The following is a 19,401-nucleotide window of genomic DNA, read 5'->3' as shown; positions in this document are numbered from 1 at the left end:
AAATTTAACATAATAAATAATTGTAGTACTTTCCATATACATACTTATATCTTATAGAAATATGAATATTTTATTCACATACATATGTATATATGTACATACATAATATATGTAATTCTGTACAGTTATAAACATATATTGATGATAAACCATTTTCAATGAGTTGAATGAAACACTACAACTGACAATGATCTTGCTTTTGTTACAAAGTTGCTGCAAGATCACTTATTTTAAGAATACAATTTCGTAGTTTTATATAGATTTAGTCACTAGTGTATTTACAATGTATTAGCTAAGTGCCCTATGAGCAAATATAAATACGAGCTAAGTTATATATTTTAGCTGTGATATATTTTTTAATTTTAAAAATATTTAGTGTAAATAATTTTTTTTTTTTAATTTTTTATTGCAATTTCGTAAAACATAAATTTTTAAGTTTTAAAAATATTATTAATCATTAATAAATATTTTTCCTCTTATAAATTCAAAGCCATAAATATATTATATTTTTATGTAAATCAAACTCAAAGTTCTAAACATTGTGAAATCAGAATAAGGTATTTGGTTTCAATAAGTTGCATCTCTAAGCCTTATAGAGCTTTTTACAGAAATCTGCAGTTCTTATATGAAAGTTGTTTTTATTCAAATGTATGAAAACAAACTGTATTAATCGATAAATCGATAATTGTAGTATTTACTCAATTAGATATGATTAAACATTATTATTTTTTTTTTAGATATTAAAATTGTACACTCATAAATTGCACGAAAATAACCCACGATAAGTTGTGCTTCAATACACACAGATTATATAACAGTGCATTGAAAAAATTATTAGTTAACATATATTAATCAATTATTATTATTAGTTTCAATTAAAGTTATGGAAATAAACACTGGCATCAAGTAAAAATAATTTAGTATTACTATATTCCGCAGTTTGTTTTATATTTGGTAAATAAAATTAAAAAAAAAAAATATGTAATCTAATAAACAAAATTAATAAAAATAACAACAAAAATAAAAAAAAAATTTTTAATTTTTAAATAATAAAAAAAACGAAAAAAATAAACTAAAAATAAAACAAAAAAAAAAAAATAAATTTAAAAAAATAAAAATAAATTTAAAAAAAATAAAAATAAATTTAAAAAAAATATACAAAAATTAACAAAATATATAAAAATAATAAAAAAAAAAAATTTTAATTTTTAAATAATAAAAAGAAATAAAAACAAAAAGAATAAAAAAAATATATAATAAATAAAAAAATAATAATAAAAAAATAAAAGAAAAACACAGAAATTAAAAACACAAAAATTAAAAAACCAAAAACAGAACTTAAGAATAAATAAAAAATTGGAAGATACTTCTAGTGAATATTTAATGAAAATTCGTCTTGCTCTGACATACAAGTTTTTGAATTCGCTTAACATAGCGACAACTATTTCATCGACTACAAATATAATAACAATAGTAGGTGGAATTTTTATTCGAAATCTTTTTTATTGGTTCACATGACTGCTAAAGCAGGCCCGTTTAGTTATTAAGTTTATTAATTTTTCAATAAATAATTTTTAATAATGTTTTTCTCATATTATATATATTTTAATATATATTATATACATACACGTATTTCAAAGCATTTTTAGCTCATTCGCTTAACTCTTTTGGCTTCTTTCTTAATTTTAGAAATTTTCGTTTGATATAATTTTAATATAAAATTTTTCTTCAATTAAAATAATTTTTTATTTATTATACTTATTTTATTTTATTTAATTATACTTTAATTTTTACTTACTCTATTAAAAATGTGTAAATAAATTCTTTTTATATTTATTTGCACTTAATATAATTTATTTAATTTTTTTTTTTTTTAATTTTGCTCATATTTAAATTTCTAAGTATGCACTATTTGGGATTAAAAATCGCACAACTCACTGACAATTAAAGGACCTACATATGTATATATATATAAGTACTTGTAATATGCTTGTAACTAATTTATTACAGATTATTTAATTATTAATTTTAGATTTTAAAAAATATATTTGCATTGGAAAGTTGTAGCAAATAACTCTTAAACTTTTGCCATGAATTAATAATAATAACATACCTTATTTTCCGTTTATTACTATTTATTTATTTATATTTTATTTTTAAAGGTATGAAAATATTCTACAATAACTTAAAACTACATTACTTATTTTAATGCGTAAAATTTTGACTACATATATTTTTATTACACCATAATATTTACAATATTTTTGTCAAATAAGTTCACTATAAATAATAAATGTCTGAATCCGTAATTTGCAAAAATATTTTTTTGCCGACTTTACATTAATAAAGTGCGAAGTCTCAACAATAATTTCACGAAAAAAACATCAGTTTGAATATTTTTTTACTGCACAATTAAAAAAATGTATGTGATATATTTTTGTACAAAGAGGGTGATCCTCCACCATTTACGCTTGTATTTACAAATGTATGTAAGTATGTGATTTTTTTATACTAAAGATTGAAAAACAAAAATATTTGCAACTTGAAAACAGACGTACAATCTGTATTTACAAAATCTTACGGTCATTTCTAAATTTTTTAAGTCCTCGTGTTCTTATACATATTATGGATGATTTTTAAATCAGCTGGCAATCGAAGCTACGGTCGTTTCAATTCATCAGCTTATCACTCACACTGTGCTCAATTACCACCGACGTCACTTTCAGTTCAGATAAACTTCTTCCACTTGCTCGCCATCACATTCCTGCTGATCCTGCACCTCCTGCAGCTGTTGCAAATGGTGCTCCTCTACTTCCTCTTCATCGTCATACTCGAGCAACTCTTCTTCGTGCGTCTGCTGCGATTGGCCATTGCCGCTGTGATGTTCTATGACAATCTGCTGATGTTGCTGCTGTTGATATTCATCTTGGTCTTGCAAGTCCAAAGGATCTAGCACCGTTGTTGTATTTTGCTGTTGTTGTTGCTGCTGCTGGTGTTGCTGCAACTGTCGATGTGTCAGCAGCTGATGATGTTGATGAGTTTGCTGCTGCTGTTCAATTAATTCGTGTTGTTGCTGCTGATGTTGTTGTTGCTGGTGTTGCTGATGATGATGATGCAATTCGCTGTGCGCCGTCGTCGTGAAAACAAGCGGCGGCGGCGAACTACTACTCACATGATGATGATGATGTTGCTGTTGTTGATGTTGATGTTCTACCGTTTCAGTGGCAATGCTGTGATTTCGTACAATATGACCGGCGGTTGATTTACCAGAACGCGTCAGTGTTACCGTCACCTCAGAGCCGAGGCCAGCAAATGACACGGGTGTGGCGGTGCTAACATTCGCATGCGTCGCTGCCGCCGCTCTGGCATGGAGGATTTTGCGCGTGGTGGTTGTGGTGGCAACACCACCGCTATTCGCAGTGGCGGTGCTAACCGTGTGCGCTTGCGTTTGCGTATTGGGCGATGTGGCTGCCGATGCACTGGGCGACACATAGTTGATAAGCAACACACGTTCACCGGTGGTTGTTTGTGCTGCATGGCCGCGCAGTATGCGCGTACGATGTGTGCCGCTGCCGGATGCGATCGGTTGGGCGCCAGTGGCAGCTGCGGCTATGGCGGCGAGGCCGCTTGAACCGCTGCTTTGCTGTTGATGGTGCTGCTGCTGCTGCTGCTGCTGTGCACGGCTGAGGCGTGTGGTGCTCACCACACTGCCGCTGATGGTGTTGCTGTTGTTGCCGGTGCTATTGCCGCTGCCGCCACCACTGCTCCCGCCTATCACGCCTATCCCGCCTCCTCCACTACCGCTGATCATATCGTTGGCTCATCATTACGTATTATTACCGCCTTTCAAAATGAAAACTTTCTTTACCAAAATGTTCTTATTGTTACCCTAGTTTGTTATTTTATTTAATTTTTTATTATTAATTGATGTTTTTTTGTTTGGTAGTTCATTGTTAGATGTGGTTGTATGCAAATATGTAATTTATTCGTTATATTGATTTTTTGTTGTTTTTTGTTTTGTTAAGTTTGGTGAGATACGAGGCAGCCACAGTAAAAAAGAAAGAGAAGATAAGAATAAAATGCAAAGTTAATGAGATTAATGTTATATTCGGATGAGTAGTACATATGCAATAATTAGTCACGAGTTTTGAATAATATTTCAGCATAAAAATTCGTCATCAATGACGAGATAAATTACTTTTCGTATATGCTGATCAATATAGTTAACAGTTGATTAGTGACAAGATCAATGGAGAGTGAATGTGATGGACCTGTGGTGTGCCTAAATTTAAATAAACTGAACTTTTGTGGTTATCTAAATAACCTATATTACGTAATATTATTACAGGGTGTTTGTATGATCTGCAATGTAAATTTATTACCAAAACTGCTCGAAAATATGGCCGATAATCAATAATTTATATGAAATAAAAAGAATAATAATTCCACTCATTAAACTCAACGACAATATTTAAGTAAATAATAAATAAATGCAATAAAAAAAGTATGTTTAAGGTTATAATTACACAAAGTAGAACATTAACATAATTTTGTTTGGGATCATGTACAGAAATAAGTAAAACCGAGTAAATTGGGAGTTGTTGCGACCTCAACAGCAGTTGAATGCACATTAATAAAAAATATTCAAATTAATAAAAAAAAAATCACATTAATAAAAACAATAAATATCAAATTTATAAAAAACAAATTCAAATAAAAAAATTAATTTCAATAAAAAAATATTCAAATTACAAAAAAATATCAAACTATTTAAAAAATAATAATTAAATCAATAAAAACAAATTCAAATTAATAAAAAAAATCCGAATTAAAAAAGTTAATTTCAATGTAAAAACAATATTAAATTAATAAAAAAAAAATTCAAATATAAAATTAATTTCAATATCAAAAATATTCAAATTAAAAAAATATCAAATTATTAAAAAAAAAATACATAAATCAATAAAAACAAATTCAAATTAATAAAAAAAAATTCGAATTAAAAAAGTTAATTTCAATACAAAAAAAATATTCAACCTTATAAAAAAAAACAAATATCAAATTATTAAAAAAAAAACAAATGAAATCAATAAAACAGTAAAATTAAATGAAATAAATTAATAAAAAAGAAACATTTAAGTTAATAAGAAATGCATTAAATGAATAAAAAAAATTAATGTTAATAAAAAATCAAATTAATAAATACAAAAAAATTCCTAAAAACGTGAAAAAATAAAATGATATTAATTAAAACAATTAAACTTGTATAAAAAAAACTACTAAATTATTTAAAAAAAAAAAGTTAATAAGAAAAGCTTTAAATTAATAAAAATATTAAATTAAAATTAATTCAAAATATTTAAATAATAAAAAAATCAAATTAATAAAATTAAAGGTAAATAAATACGTCTATTAATGTTATAACCCTTCAAGAAGTACATTAATATGATATTTCAATAAATTTAAGAGATTTTTCTCTCATTGTTGTTGTACATAAATATGTATACTTATCGGAATATTGTCAATGAATTAAACGCTATTCGCTCACACACCTAAATTTTTCTTCACACACCTAAATTTTTCTACACACGCCTAAATTTTCTTTCCAAACTGTTAGGTATTACTCACACAAAAAAAAGGCGAGGTAAACAACGTGCAACGATGTATACCATCAGAACAATTAAGAACCGTACTGACAAAAAAAACCTAATTTTTAAAGTATTTTAATACAAATCTTTATTATCGCCTTCAAAATGGGTTTGCGCACGTCGTTAAACTCAAACTGCGCGAGTCAAAATTGATCAGATGGCATTTGTAAAGACTACGCAATCATATATTATTTAGAATATATCGGCACTGCAACTCTTGTGCCTTGACCATATTTCCTAAAATATTTGTTTTCAGCTTATATAAATAAAATTTAGTGCAAGCTCCTCGCACTGCACAACCGTATACATATACACAAACATACAAAGATACAGAAACATTATTAAAAAAAACAACTCATACATAGTTATTGCAGTTACGCATGCGCGTAGTGCAAGTCATTATATACAACTATACAAAAAGACAGCATGCAATATTAAATACATAAATAGAGTTAAGAATATACAATTATGACGCAAAACACACACATATAATAGTATACTTATAGTAAGAAAAGTATATAAACGAAACCAACGCCGCTAAAAAGTATATTGTACACAAAAACGGTAAATATATACAGAACAAAGCATGGTATACACAAAAAACAAAATTACATACATACATACGAGTACAAAAAAAGCATAAAATTAAGCACAAATGTACAAAAAATACAAAAAATAAATAAAAACCAAAAATAAATTAAAACAAAAAATAAATAAAAACAGAAACAAAAAAATACATACAAACAAAAAAAAAATAAATTAAATAAAAACAAAAAATAAATAAAAACAAAGCAAATGAGTAAAACGTAGTGGGGTTTGGCAGGGTTCATTGAAAAAATTAAATCCAAAAATTAGTATTTTTTGTTGGTTTTCAAAATTGGTTTTTTTTATTATTTTCAATTCATAATTCGTTAACCAAAACAAAGAAGTCAAATTAATAATTACAAGCTAATGACTAAATGAAATTATACGGATAGGTAAGAAAAATAAGTGTAGATAGTAACTGTAGTTTTCTTTTTTTTTTTTTGCCGTGCAAAGTTTCTGCTTCTAGAAAGGGTTGTTGCAACTGCTTAGTATTAGCGCTTAAATAAAACATTGCAGAATTTAAAAATTCCAAAAAAAATTGCAATATGCGTATTTTTATTACAATTGTCATTTTTTTTTTAGTTGGTTTTAAACATTTTGAATTAATAATTGTTTTTAATTTTGTTTGATTTGTTCCAAAAATTTTGAATTAATGATTGTTTTTTTTAGAAAATCTATATTTCAAATTTAAATTAGTTAGTTCTTTTAAAAAAATTTATTTATAATATAACAACTTTGATTTTAAGCATTACTAAGCAATTTAATTTTGTATAAATAATATGAAGCCAAAGCAGTCAGAAACTAACCATTGAAAGCATAAACATTGCACAGCTATTAACGTAAATTGCAAATTTCTATATAATATTTTCTTGTATGTACTAAATTTTACAAAATAATATATAAATGTATTTTGTGTTTTTCAAAAAATTCTAACAGTGTTCTGTGTGCTAAACCATTTTTCATAATCATAAACAATATAATAATAATAAGTAATTTTTAAGTAAACAACTGTTATATGGTTGCAATAAATAAAATTTAATATTAAAGTTTTAAAATTTAAATATGTGGTAGGTAATAAGTGGAAATTTAAAGAAAATAAACGTTTTCTATTTAAATTTACACACTATTTTTGTGAAAAAAAAAAATTAAAGTAATAGTTTTCTTTTCGCTAAGTAGAAGGTTTTGAGTACCTGGTACCAACTTAATGCTACTTACAACCATTTCATTTTGTAAGATTTCTATATTACAAATACCAACTATGTATTATATGTTTAAATTTAAATGTTAAAGCAAACGAATTTTGTCAAAGCTAAGTTGTTCCATTTTAATATATATATATAATAATATATATATATATATATATATATATATAGGTATATATGTGTAAATATAGCATAAAATTACTTTTAAAAGTTATTTAATGCACGCAATAGTATAATAGCACAGGAAATAAGGCAGCAAAATTTAGTGGAGTGCAATAACTTTGTATTTCTTCACTTTTCCTATTTTAAGTATTTTTGAAAGCAAAAATTGCTTATTTTTTACAAATATATATATGCGGAAGTTGCAACAGCTTGGGGTAGCACACGCGCGCACTCATTAAATATTTGCAGCTATTGTATAAATGTATTAGTTTATAATATTTAGTGTTTTCTAGTTAATTTGCTAATATTCATGTTCATAATTCTTCATGTGTTTTTTTGGCTTCGGGTGGGGGGTGTGGTTTGGTTTAAGTTTTGTATGTGTGTATGTGTTTATATGCTTTCTGTCACTTTGTAGCGTAGTAATAATAAGTAAGCTGGACTTGACTGATTTGATTTCAGATATTTGACACGGAATTTGTGCTTGCATATTGGTTTGAATTGTTTGCTGTATAAAATTTTTAATTTTTAATTTCTAAAAGCCCCGCTAGCAATAAATAACACTTCTTCACCAACTCATCCTGCTACTGCTTAACATCATCATCCATCATCCATCCATCTTACAACTGTGAATGAGTTTGAAATTCATTCATATTCACCTGATTAATATTGCCCAATATTTGATGGCCTTGCAGCGTTTGCACCTGCGCAATGGACAACGATGTTGTACCGTCTGTATTTTCTGTTTGTGTAACGATTTGTCCACCAGTTTGTTGTTGCTGCTGTTGACCACCACCCGTTGTGGTGGCCGTTGTTATATTACCAGATTGATCGATGATTTGATGATGTTGTATTTGCTGTTGTGCCTGTTGTTGCTGCGTTGTGGCCTGTTGCACCTGTACTTGTTGCACTTGCTGTTGTTGCTGCTGCTGTTGCTGGCCACCACCAGCGCCGCTCGTGGTTGTCACTGTCATTGTTTGCTGTCCTTGATTCTGCGCATCCGGATCCTTTTTCACTTGTACCGTATGTAATGTGTGTAGCGATTGTACCGATTGCACCTGTGGTATGGTGCTGACTGCTGTCGTAATCGTCGATGTGCCTGCTGCATTACTAGTGCCAGCGCCTGTGCTTGTGGTTATAACTTTTTTGCCGGTTGGTGCTGGTTGTGGGAGGGGAAACAATTTTATGTATTAGTTGCTCTCAAGGAAATATAAAAGTGGGCGAAATTAAATGCGGCGTTACGGGGCGCATGGCGACAGAGATAGACAACGACGTGTGTATAAAAAGCACTTGTCTAACATTATAATTGCATACATCCAATTTTGCAAATGCTATTGAAATTTATTGGCAGTTTTAAATTTTCCATGATATAATTCGCTAAGGTTTTAAGGTTTTTGCTCTTTTGATACAATGTGTACTATCAAATTGTTAAGAAGCAGCGATTTCTTTTTTTGTTCATTAAGATTTTTTGTTCATTAAGATTAGCAACTGAGTTAAAAAACGGCTTTACCAAAAACTCCTACTTTTACAATAAATACTAAATACTTTAACAAACAACTCAATTGTTTGAAAATAACCCATTTGCTTATGAAATCTAAAGGTTACAATAGTTCTTTAAATGTTTTTTTTTTAACTATGCAAATACAAGTATTTTCTCTGTGTCAACAATAAAAAGTCCATAACGCACATTTCCTCGAGAGCAACGTTGTGTTCAACTGAAAAAATCTAACTACAGAATTAAATTAAAATTAAATTAATAATAGAAAATAAACTCAAGGCGTGTGATATTTTTTTGTTAACAATTATTTCCACTTTATTCAGCTCATATTTCTGTATGTATAAATATTTTGGAAAAATCGCCTTTTGTATTTAATATTTAAAAAAATATAAAGCAAATCCTTACATATATATTAAAAATTAACATCAAATAATATATTGTCGTTCAAATAAATTCTAGTTTGTGTTTATACAAAAAAAAATTGTTAAGGAAACAGAGCGTTAGATTGAACTTTTTATTGCTATTTTTGTTTCATGTTAGAAAATACTGCATATTAACGTAGAGTATATTTTTTATATGAAACAAAATATATTTGCGCAAAGCGTTTATGCTTAATGATACTGCCGCTTTATGACTAACTTTGTAACTTGAGTTATTGTTGTGTTGTATATTACACTGCAATGATAAAAATATACGTTTGTACAATGTCATTTGTTAACTTGATAAAAAGCCTTGAAAAGCGTGGGGAATGCATAATTAAACGTCAACCATTATTATTTTTTTTTACAAATCATACGTACTTTCTAAACGACCTAAATTATTAAAAAAAAAAAAAAATTTAAACAGCTTAATACCTATTTACTGCTAAATATTTATCATTAATTTGTGTGTTTTACGAGCCGAACACCTCTTCGCTGACAAAATGTATGACATTTTGTAAGGACGTGCCACTGCTGCTCGTAGCGGCATTCGGTTGCTCCTGCTTTAGCGTGGTCATGTGCGTGACAGTCGCACCGCCCGCACTACCGCCATGCGTTACAATTATGGGTGCATTCGACGACGTTGCAGCAACTGTAGTGACATTGCCAGCAACGGTTTGATAACTATCGCCCGCTGTCGCTGTTATGTCACTCACATTTGACGCTATAACGCTGTCTGTCTCTGCCGTCGAATTTAATTCCGTGTCATTACCACCAGACTTACTTTTCTTTTCCTTCTTTACGCCGGGCTTAGCGAAATGCCGTAATTCCAAATGGCGACGCAAGTTACGTGACTGTCGGATGACTGCATAACATATGGGACAGGTTGCCGGTTGTTCGGATTGTGAGCGTGAACGAGATTCTGCAATGAGAGTAATGAAAAATTAGAACACCGTTACCACTATTGGCAAAAAAAAATATATATAATGCCAGCAATATTAGTAACAAAAGTAAATTTCATTTTAAAGTTAACGGTAATTTAAAAAAAAGAAGAAAAAAAGTTAGCCCTAATACTCTTCACAGCTAAAAAAAATCGATAGAAAAACTTTCAGTTCAAATAACGGCAATATGCTATAGTGATCGAAGATAGTAGCATTGTCCTGCTTAATCAGGGGTGTTGTGGACCCAAGACAGATTTGCGTAGTTGGCAGAATTGCAAACCAATTCTAATTCTCAATGGTGTTACAGAATCTGATTCAATTTTCGTCGTTTCGAACATATGCAAAACCAAAGTTCGAATTAGCTGTTTACTATTGTGACAAAACTTGCAAATGAATAAATTTGAAAGCGTTTAATGAATTTGAAGTACCGAATAATTTACTCAAGTTTACTGTCAGCGACTACCCACTTGCTTTGTTTCTGATAACAAAACCGATATAATTGGTTTCCGTGACACCCATAACAAGTCAAGACACCGACTACATTTTTTATCGGTTTTAATTCTGATTCCGACAACTATCAGATTCTACAACACCCCTAAATAATACATGACAAATTTCATGAAAATATCAAATTTCATGTCAAATAAAAAAGGGCTTCGTAGTAAAATTGTATTTACTCACCACTCTTGGTGCGTTTAACTGTTTTCGTGCTACTTGCTGGAGTTGTACCGCCGGCGCTGACCTCGCTAGTATTAACTGTGGATATCGGCGTTATATTCGGGTCCATGGTCACAATCGTCTCAACCTTGCTCACTTCACTCTTGATGTGTGGTGTCGAGGTTATTATTTGTGTCTCATTGCCATTTTCAATGCTTTGTTGTTGTGCCTGTAATTGTTGTTGTTGCTGTTGTTGTTGTTGCTGCTGTTGTTGTTGTTGTTGTGTGGTTTGATGTACAACAGTAGTAGTGGTCGGTGCAGTAATAATCGTTTCCATACCCTCAACTTTAGCAACTTTTGGAGCGGACGCTGTAGAAATGCAAAGAATTTTTGGAAATAAAGTATAAGGTGATTTCAAACTATGCTATTGAATAGATATCTATAGTAATACAGTATGTGACTTACGTGACATCTTCTTAACACGTGGCTTGCGTTTGCGTGCGGGCAAAAATTGTTGAATAACATCCTTGGGCGATTCAGCGGTCACAATGGTCTGTTGTTGTCCGGCGGCGTTAGTGTGGGTAGTCGTTTGTAAAATCTGACCAGCTTGGTGTATATCATCGACGACATGTGCATGTACGGTTTGTTGTGGTGCGGTAGCAATGGTGGCAATCAGTGGGTCTTGGTCCTAAAAATTGCAAAGATAAAAAAAAAACAAAGAGACATCAGCACACACACTTAGTTAGCACAGAAGGTTGTTACAAAAGCCATCAACCACTTACATGGTGTTGTTGTGGTATCATATGCTGTAGTTGTATTGAATGCGTGGTGTAGTCATCTTTCGTAACGGTTTGCGGAGCCAGGCCTTGTATATTCAAACACTGTGCGGCCTGCAACAGCGACGGCAGTTGTGCGTGATCGACACTTACTTCGCCGCGATAAACAAACTCCAACAATGCTTCCAGGTCGTTGGCATTGACGCCGGCCAACATCACCACCGGATGCTTGCATGGTGTATTCTAAAAAAAAAAAAAAAAAAAAAAACGGAGAAGCAAAATAAAATAGCATTTCAAAGTGTTGATAAAAGCGGGTTATAAAATGAAGGTGTGTTTGTTGGCGGCACAGCTGAGTTGATTTACATAAAAACGTAAACAGAGAAATTGCCAGGCATGTTGGCTAAATGACCGGCACCGCGTCTCATCTGTAGCTTGTCTATTTCAGCTCACCGTGTTGCAGTGTCTCATATCTACACCGCCCGCGCTCCCTCGTTCTACTCATGCTCTTTATGCTCTTTCACGCGCTAACAAACGCGCTTACATGTGTACAACACACGAAACTCGTTTATGTGCCCTCTGGCGGTCGTCAAAGACTTTCCCATTTAATCTTTATTTACTCAAAAGTATCTTTTTAGATGCCAGCATTACACCTTCTCACCGGCGCTTCAAGAATGCTTGCCTGCTGCTATTTCGCAGCTCCTGCTCTACTCGGGTACACTCACAAGTGCGTCTACAGTAACTGTCATCATGAATCGCTCAACAAAAAGGTTTAAATTTTTACAATGGAACGCAGAGCGTAGTCATTTTAGGGAGAAATTCATCGAATTAGCGAACGCGTTGCTGAGTGCAATGTTTGAAAATCCGGTGAAATCAACGAGTTTATTCGTCAAATTGTTAGTTGACTTTTATTGTTATTGTAAATTTGTGCTTCATAGCTATTTTCTCATATGCAGCACAAAAAGAGGCTCTTGAATTTGTTTCTTTGGAAAGCTTGTTAAAGCAATAATCCAATCTGTGTTTATAGGAATCAAATTGCAGATGAAGCATAGAATAGAAGCAGCATGTTATGCGTGTAGAAATGCAATGATACTTGTTTTTGGTTATGAGAATAAATATTGAAGTTGGGTTCAAATTATTAAAATTCCGAATCAAAGGTATTCATATTTTTTATATCGCGGATAATAGGAAAAGCGCTTATTAACTGCAAACGTTGGGAGACTTTTTAATCAACACTCAGCTAGAACGTATCTAAATCGATCACCAACAAACGGTTTGTTTACATTTGCTCACCTCACTATTATCACACGTTGCCCCCACTGAGTGTGTATTGAATTGATAAATTTCTCTCATCAACTCTTTGCTGATTATACCAGCAATTTTCGGTTATCAAAGTACTGAATTTTATCTATTTAACCAAACACAGAATCTTCAGCTCTGCCGCCAATCTCTGAGCGTAGCAGCGCACTCTATTTTAAAACTCACAATTCAAAACGAATAGTTTGAGTTGTTTGGTCAATATTTATATCGACCTGACCCGATAATAAACATACCCATGCGACGCGTGGAGAAAGTAGAGCGCATTATTAGTACTACTCATATGACTACTAACCACATTTTTTCTTATTATTCTCAGAGCGCACTTAGAATGGGAGGACTTTTGTGATGAGGGTTGCAAGACTCATACGGAGGTGGAAATATGTAGAGATACCCACACACATATACATACTTTGTTTTGATGCTGTTTATCGCTCACCCTACCAACACCTTTATTGTCTATTGGAGCATATTTTAATACTCAGCAATACGGTGAGTACAAATTAACTAAAGTGACAGAGCGCAACGAAGTCACTGCACGCAGGAAGTCACTTGTTTTATCCGCGACATCACAGTGAGTTCTTATTGAACGTTTTGTTTCGACAAGTGGCTGTCATTGCCGGTCTCTAAATGTTATACCTGTCTGCCTCAGAACTCTTTCGATTTCTTATGCTCTACTCCTATATCGGCGGCGGAGAACAAATCTAAGTGAGAGTTAGAAATTGTTGCATATTGTTCTAACGTATAAAAGTGGATGCTCGTTGTTTTAAATCTGTGAAAGTTGTATGTAAATACTATATATAGACCATTGTTTTTTTTTTGTCTTTGACGATAAACAGCTGATTGTTTTTAATATACACTTAATGCACAGCGCTTGCAACTTGGTCTTTAAAAAAAAGGAAAATAAGATAGAAAAAATACAACACTTAGTCCAACTAATTATCATATCCGATAATTATCCGATTATAATCAGTGTTCTTCTAGGCATAAAATACTCGTACGAAGAATATAAGGATTTTTTTTAGCAAACTATTATACCTTAAATGTTCGTTATAGCCTATTAACCCCCAACATTTTTTAGCTTTAAGAAAAAATTTTAAACGATTTTTTAAGCGTTTGTAAGATTAGCAAGAAAAACGGTAACTTCGTTTGCACCGAAGCTATAATACACTTCACAAGTACAAAAGATTTTATACAAAACTTGATTCCGAACGTTCAGTTTATATGGTAGCTATATGCTATAGTGATCCGATCTGAACAATTTCTTCGGAGATTGCATTATCGTTCTAGGTCATAAACTCATGCTAAATTTCGTGAAGATATCTCATCAAAAAAAAAAGTTTTTCGTGCAAACATTTGATTCCAGTAGCTTCTTGGAGAAAAGGAATTGTGCAAAATTTCAGATCGACATCTCAAAAACTGGGGAATGAGTTCGCGTAGATACAGACAGACGGACGGACAGACATACATGGCTAAATCGACTCAACTCATCATGCTGATCATTTGCAAACATATTTTAGGGAATGTCCGACTTTTCCTTCTGAGTGTTACAAACTTCGTGGCAAACTTAATATACCCTATTTAGGGTATACAAAGATTGTCGGTATTTTTTGAGTCGATTATTGACTTTGGACATTTAGGCACAAAAAGGAGAGTAATATGACTAGACCACATGTATATTATGTTGATTAACAGAAAAAAAAATAACTAAAAATGTCTTTGAAGCGGGGAAAGTCGCTTAACACAAGATATTTGTACAAATTTAAGCTATATGTATCTAAATATCTGCCTGAATATCTTGCCATACAAGTAGATATGAGGAGTACGTTGAAAGGGGAAATCACCCAAAACACAAGCATTTGGACCATGCAATACGAATATATGAATATACTCAAATGTTTTTGCAATGGAAATTTAACGAGTCACCCGAGCGAAGCGAAGCACAATGACATGACGCGGCGCAACACACAAAGCCGAAGCAAACATAGCTGAACAATAAACGCAGCATGCGCAGTGCAGAGTACCATGCCCCTGACGGCACTCCGCTCTTCCACAAGAGTTATTAAATACTAGAACTACTTGTATGAAGGTTTTTGTGCTCTTGTGTATGTGTGACATACTCTTTCGTGCACTCACTCTGACGCTTATGTTCAGTGCTAGCAAATTGCGGTCGCTCACCGCTCTCACTCACTCACAAAAGTAGTCGATATTCATATACATATATATAATATATACAGGTAGCGAAAGAGGAGCAGTGTGTGACCATTTCGATTGCGTGACTTTTACGACTTTGGCCGCAATACACAGCGAAACGAAGTAACGTTGAGATACTTAAGTATATATAATATATGTTGCATATATCGTACACAGATACGTTTTTATATTTAGAAATTAAAAATATATTGTATATGAAACCAGTCTATATAATACATAATTATTTTGTGGAAATTTATTTCAAATATATAATTTAATTTTGATTGTTCAGTGTGGGCGCGTTGTGCCCGTGCGCTAATTTTATTTCACTTTACATTAGCCGGCATAACTCGTTTGTGTACCGCTCTGAACCGAGTTCGCTGTCAACCGAAATTCGAGACAATCAAGTTAATTGGATGCGAGAATATAAAATACGAATCTCGTTGAACTTGTTCAAGAGGCAACGATGATGGTGTAATATATATGACACAGTGCATACGACACTTTCAGAGGGAGATATTTCCTCACTTGCCTCAATTACTAATACAAATCTTTAAAGGAAATCTCTAAAAATCTGCGTGGTAGAAAATTAAAGTGCTGCTCCGCTACTCATCTCCAACACCGTAGTGGATGTTTGACACTCTACTCTGCCTGCCTCTTGCGCCACCATACAATTTACGTGCACTCTTCAAAGCTATTACATACATACAATTATAATCAGTTCGGTGGCCGAATCTTTTATACTAGACGTGCCTACTTGCATTTGTACCTATAGAGATATGCTCAGCGTCGGTTATATTAACTACTTTTGGAAAGACATTGACTGGCAAATTCCTCTGCAGAAAAATATTTGTAAAATACACTCCATACTTTTCTCTCATACTAGATTTTAAAGCAATACAGTCCTCTTTGCCGGCTTAACACAAACAAGGCCAGAGGCCATGCCACCAGCCCTGATGGACAGAAAGTCTCTGGAGCGGTAAAATCTAGCAGCATATAGAAGAGCGGAGCGCAAATTGCAAGTGATGTGTGCGGGTGAGTGTGGTGCACCACAACTATTTACGTATGAGTTCAATTTTGTGAGTTTAGTTGAGCATACAGAGAGATTCTTTGGACGCATCATATTGAGACTGAGGCCTAAAATGTATGCCAATCGTCAGATTTAAAAGACATCCACCTAGAATTAAACCATCTGAAAAATTATCTCTGTTTACAAACAAACTGTTATTAATTCATTGCTCTTTTTGTTTACTTTTCTATTTGGTTCGGGGGTACTTGCGCGAGTGGCTACATTTTTAGACAGGTGTAAACTTATTTGTTTTTTAAATAATAAAAATTAATTTCTATAAACATCAGTTATTTTATATTACATAATTTCGAAAAGATAAGTATTACATTTTTTGCCAGTAATAAAAAAAATATATTAAACACTTATGTATGTATATATATATTTTTACGTAAATATTTTTATATGTATGTATGATGAATCAAAATATATTTTTTATAAACAACTTACCTTTAACAGCTCCAATAAAAACGGTGACGCTGCACATAATACGATTTTATGCGCTGGAAAACTGCGCCCGCCAGCAGCTAAAGTGCAGTCCACCAAATCGTTGTGACAACGCAAAAGTTGAATGGCCGTCACCAGTGACGAGCCATAGTCGCCCCACGTAAGGGAGTAAAGTGAGTTCATTGGCAATGCCATCATCGAGCCAACGTTACAACGGCGTTAAACGTCGTTGTCGCTGGGCACTTTGTCAATAAAAAAAAAATAAAACAAACGTAAGAAAATTACGATATTCCGTGGTCTACCTCCGCTGGTAGCACTCTAGACTTCCACAATATGTTTGTATCTTAAACTGCAATAAAAGTAGAAATAAACAATTATAAAATTTTAAAATATTTGCGCATACATATATACGACTATATAATGTTCCCTAATTATCCATACAGTAAATCTTACAATGCCCCACTAATTATAGGCTTAACATTTGACTAACCCGCATAAAATTTTCAAACATTTTTTCTCTATTGACACCGAGCTTATGTTGTGTATTTATTTTAATTTTTTTTTCTCATAGACGTTGTTGTATTTATGGCATAAACCTGAAATCACCAAGTGAAATTTCAAAAGGCCTTAATTTTACCTCCGCCGTCGTCACTTGCTTCTCCTTACACAAATAACGTCGACAATGCGCAGCTCGTCGGCGCGAGTACATCCACATGTCTCACTCGCTCTTATGCGCTCTGCCACACTCGCTATTGAAATGTTGGTAGGGGAAATTTGGACTTGAATTACACACGTAGACGGCAAAATCGTTGCCAACGATTCTCTCACACCCTCCCTGTCGCTCTTATTTAAAAAAGACTGTTTAAGAAGTGACTACGAGACGACGAACGATCTGCCGAAAGACTTGCATAGCTACCCCTCCGTCGTCGCTGCCCTGAATGTTTTGCTACTGCGCAATGCTCATTGCGAAGCACCACCATACCAACATTTCAAACGTGTGGAAAAATTCATTCGCTCCGACTCATAAAAAACCCACAATCGCGCTGAGCTGAACGACACACACACACATACTCAAACGACGTTTGCCAACGTAATCAGGAGTGGAAATGTTAAACGTATGCTCCCCTCATCTAAATTGTTGATTCAGCTTGTTATGTGAGCGGATGTGTGTGTGCTCCCAAATGGGTAAACCCGATATCGATATCTTGCCTGAAAATCATTTGTAACTTCTCAAATTTATTCAAAAAAATGTCGTTTTTTTATTAAAAAAAAATATTCCAAATTTCAATTTTCAAAACTCGAAGCAAGCCTACACAGTGGTGAGTAAGTATGTGTGTTTTTGTACGTATATCCTGCCCTTTGCCATTGACGCAAAGCTTTGGGAGGTTTGGAGCCAAAAGCACTCACACTTGGTAGCCACAATAGCCACACGAACAACACTGCACAAGCCATCGGTTAACAAATATTTTTCTCTGTATCATTTTTCTGAATACTCATACGGTCAAAGCCACAAGCTGTACAGTTTGCACTAGCGCCACGACACGAAATAAAAAATTTTCTCTAATAATCCGGAATTTTTGTTTTATTTTACTTAAAACTAATGTACAACCACTTCTCTCCTTTGTTTTCTTATAATTTCCAAAAACGTATCTTATTGAATTACTTTATTTTATATAGCGTTTTGAAATTCTACGAAAAGGCTTCATCTTACAAATTAAGAAGTACATATTCCATTTTTCCTGAATTTTTCATCACGTTTTAATACACTCACTTGATAAATAATAGCACCAAACCAAAAAAAAAAGGAAACACTTGCGGATTATATCTCTGTTTTTAAAGTTTCCCGCTTTACAAAATCTATGAAAGAATCTTCTGAATTTATTTTTGTTCTCAGAGTGGGCACTAAAATGGATGAAAAATCTCACAGAGCAGTCAGCCAGCCAAAAAAAACTCTGCTTTTGCTGCTTCTGCTACTGCTTTCACTAAATTTGTTACTCACGACTTCTCGCCAACGTAGAAAATTTCCAACTAAAAATTTGAGTTCGATATTTCGTTGGCTACACTCGCTCGCTCCTCGATGCTCGGCGCTCGCCTGATGTCGCTCGGCGTTCATGACAAAGTCAACGAAGACGAGGAACTTCCCCACCGCTGTCGTTGCGCCGTCGCAGGCAGTCGGCTATTGACGTTGACAGCGTCGGGTATGATTACCAACACTCCATTATAATAGAGTAGCGGATTTTATTCGCTACGAACGTAAACCTTCTTGAGCTACATTTTTTGATTAGGGCATGAAGAAACTCAGAAATGTACGCTTTGCTTGCTTTCTTTTTATAAAGAAACAACAATCATGCGTTTTTAATTTTAAATATATCAGTTGCATTTGAAGCACTTCTACATATATTGAAAGGTTTCGTAGATTTTTCGTGTTTTTGATACATGGTGACCCTAAAGACAAATCGCTATCTTGGCCAGTTTAACAATACACGTTTTTGTCTC

General features: G+C 32.8%; 2 protein-coding genes across 8 annotated transcripts; both read right to left on the bottom strand.

Moving 5' to 3' along the window:
* Positions 1-2,722: 2,722 nt before the first annotated feature.
* LOC106614894 (G-box-binding factor) lies at positions 2,723-3,492 on the bottom strand. Its single transcript, XM_070111370.1, has 2 exons — positions 3,434-3,492; positions 2,723-3,362 (listed from the first exon to the last, which is right to left on the bottom strand). Exons 1-2 carry the CDS (start codon positions 3,490-3,492, stop codon positions 2,723-2,725), a joined length of 699 nt encoding a protein of 232 aa, XP_069967471.1.
* A 218-nt stretch (positions 3,493-3,710) lies between these two features.
* Trl (Trithorax-like) lies at positions 3,711-19,048 on the bottom strand. 7 transcript variants are annotated; one of them, XM_070110949.1, is made up of 8 exons: positions 18,677-19,000; positions 16,909-17,254; positions 11,892-12,128; positions 11,575-11,797; positions 11,134-11,478; positions 10,296-10,433; positions 8,254-8,753; positions 3,711-3,843 (listed from the first exon to the last, which is right to left on the bottom strand). In XM_070110949.1, the coding sequence occupies exons 2-8, from the start codon at positions 17,101-17,103 to the stop codon at positions 3,808-3,810; spliced, it is 1,674 nt and encodes a 557-aa protein (XP_069967050.1). In that variant the 5' UTR covers positions 17,104-17,254; positions 18,677-19,000; the 3' UTR covers positions 3,711-3,807. The 7 variants fall into 7 exon arrangements, with proteins under 7 accessions (XP_069967050.1, XP_014086307.2, XP_014086306.2 ...); XM_014230832.3 differs by having other exon boundaries at positions 3,757-3,889; positions 18,905-19,048; XM_014230831.3 differs by having other exon boundaries at positions 3,757-3,889; positions 18,677-19,001.
* Positions 19,049-19,401: the final 353 nt, after the last annotated feature.

Source organism: Bactrocera oleae, chromosome 6, assembly GCF_042242935.1.
Source record: "Bactrocera oleae isolate idBacOlea1 chromosome 6, idBacOlea1, whole genome shotgun sequence".
Classification (NCBI taxonomy): Eukaryota; Metazoa; Arthropoda; class Insecta; order Diptera; family Tephritidae; genus Bactrocera; species Bactrocera oleae.
This window is presented reverse-complemented; position numbering and strand designations above follow the sequence as displayed.

What these genes read in the sequence shown, in the direction of transcription:
- LOC106614894 (XM_070111370.1), bottom strand. Translation starts at nt 3,492, where the DNA reads ATGTGTCGCCCAGTGCATCGGCAGCCACATCGCCCAATACGCAAACGC. An exon ending in CGCAAACGCAAGCGCACACG is followed by an intron (nt 3,363 to 3,433) that starts GTTAGCACCGCC and finishes CCTCCATGCCAG; the next exon opens with AGCGGCGGCAGCGACGCATG.
- Trl (XM_014230832.3), bottom strand. Translation starts at nt 17,103, where the DNA reads ATGATGGCATTGCCAATGAACTCACTTTACTCCCTTACGTGGGGCGAC. An exon ending in TTTTATTGGAGCTGTTAAAG is followed by an intron (nt 12,129 to 16,908) that starts GTAAGTTGTTTA and finishes TTTTTTTTTTAG; the next exon opens with AATACACCATGCAAGCATCC. An exon ending in CGTAAAGAAGGAAAAGAAAA is followed by an intron (nt 8,754 to 10,295) that starts GTAAGTCTGGTG and finishes TCCCACAACCAG; the next exon opens with CACCAACCGGCAAAAAAGTT.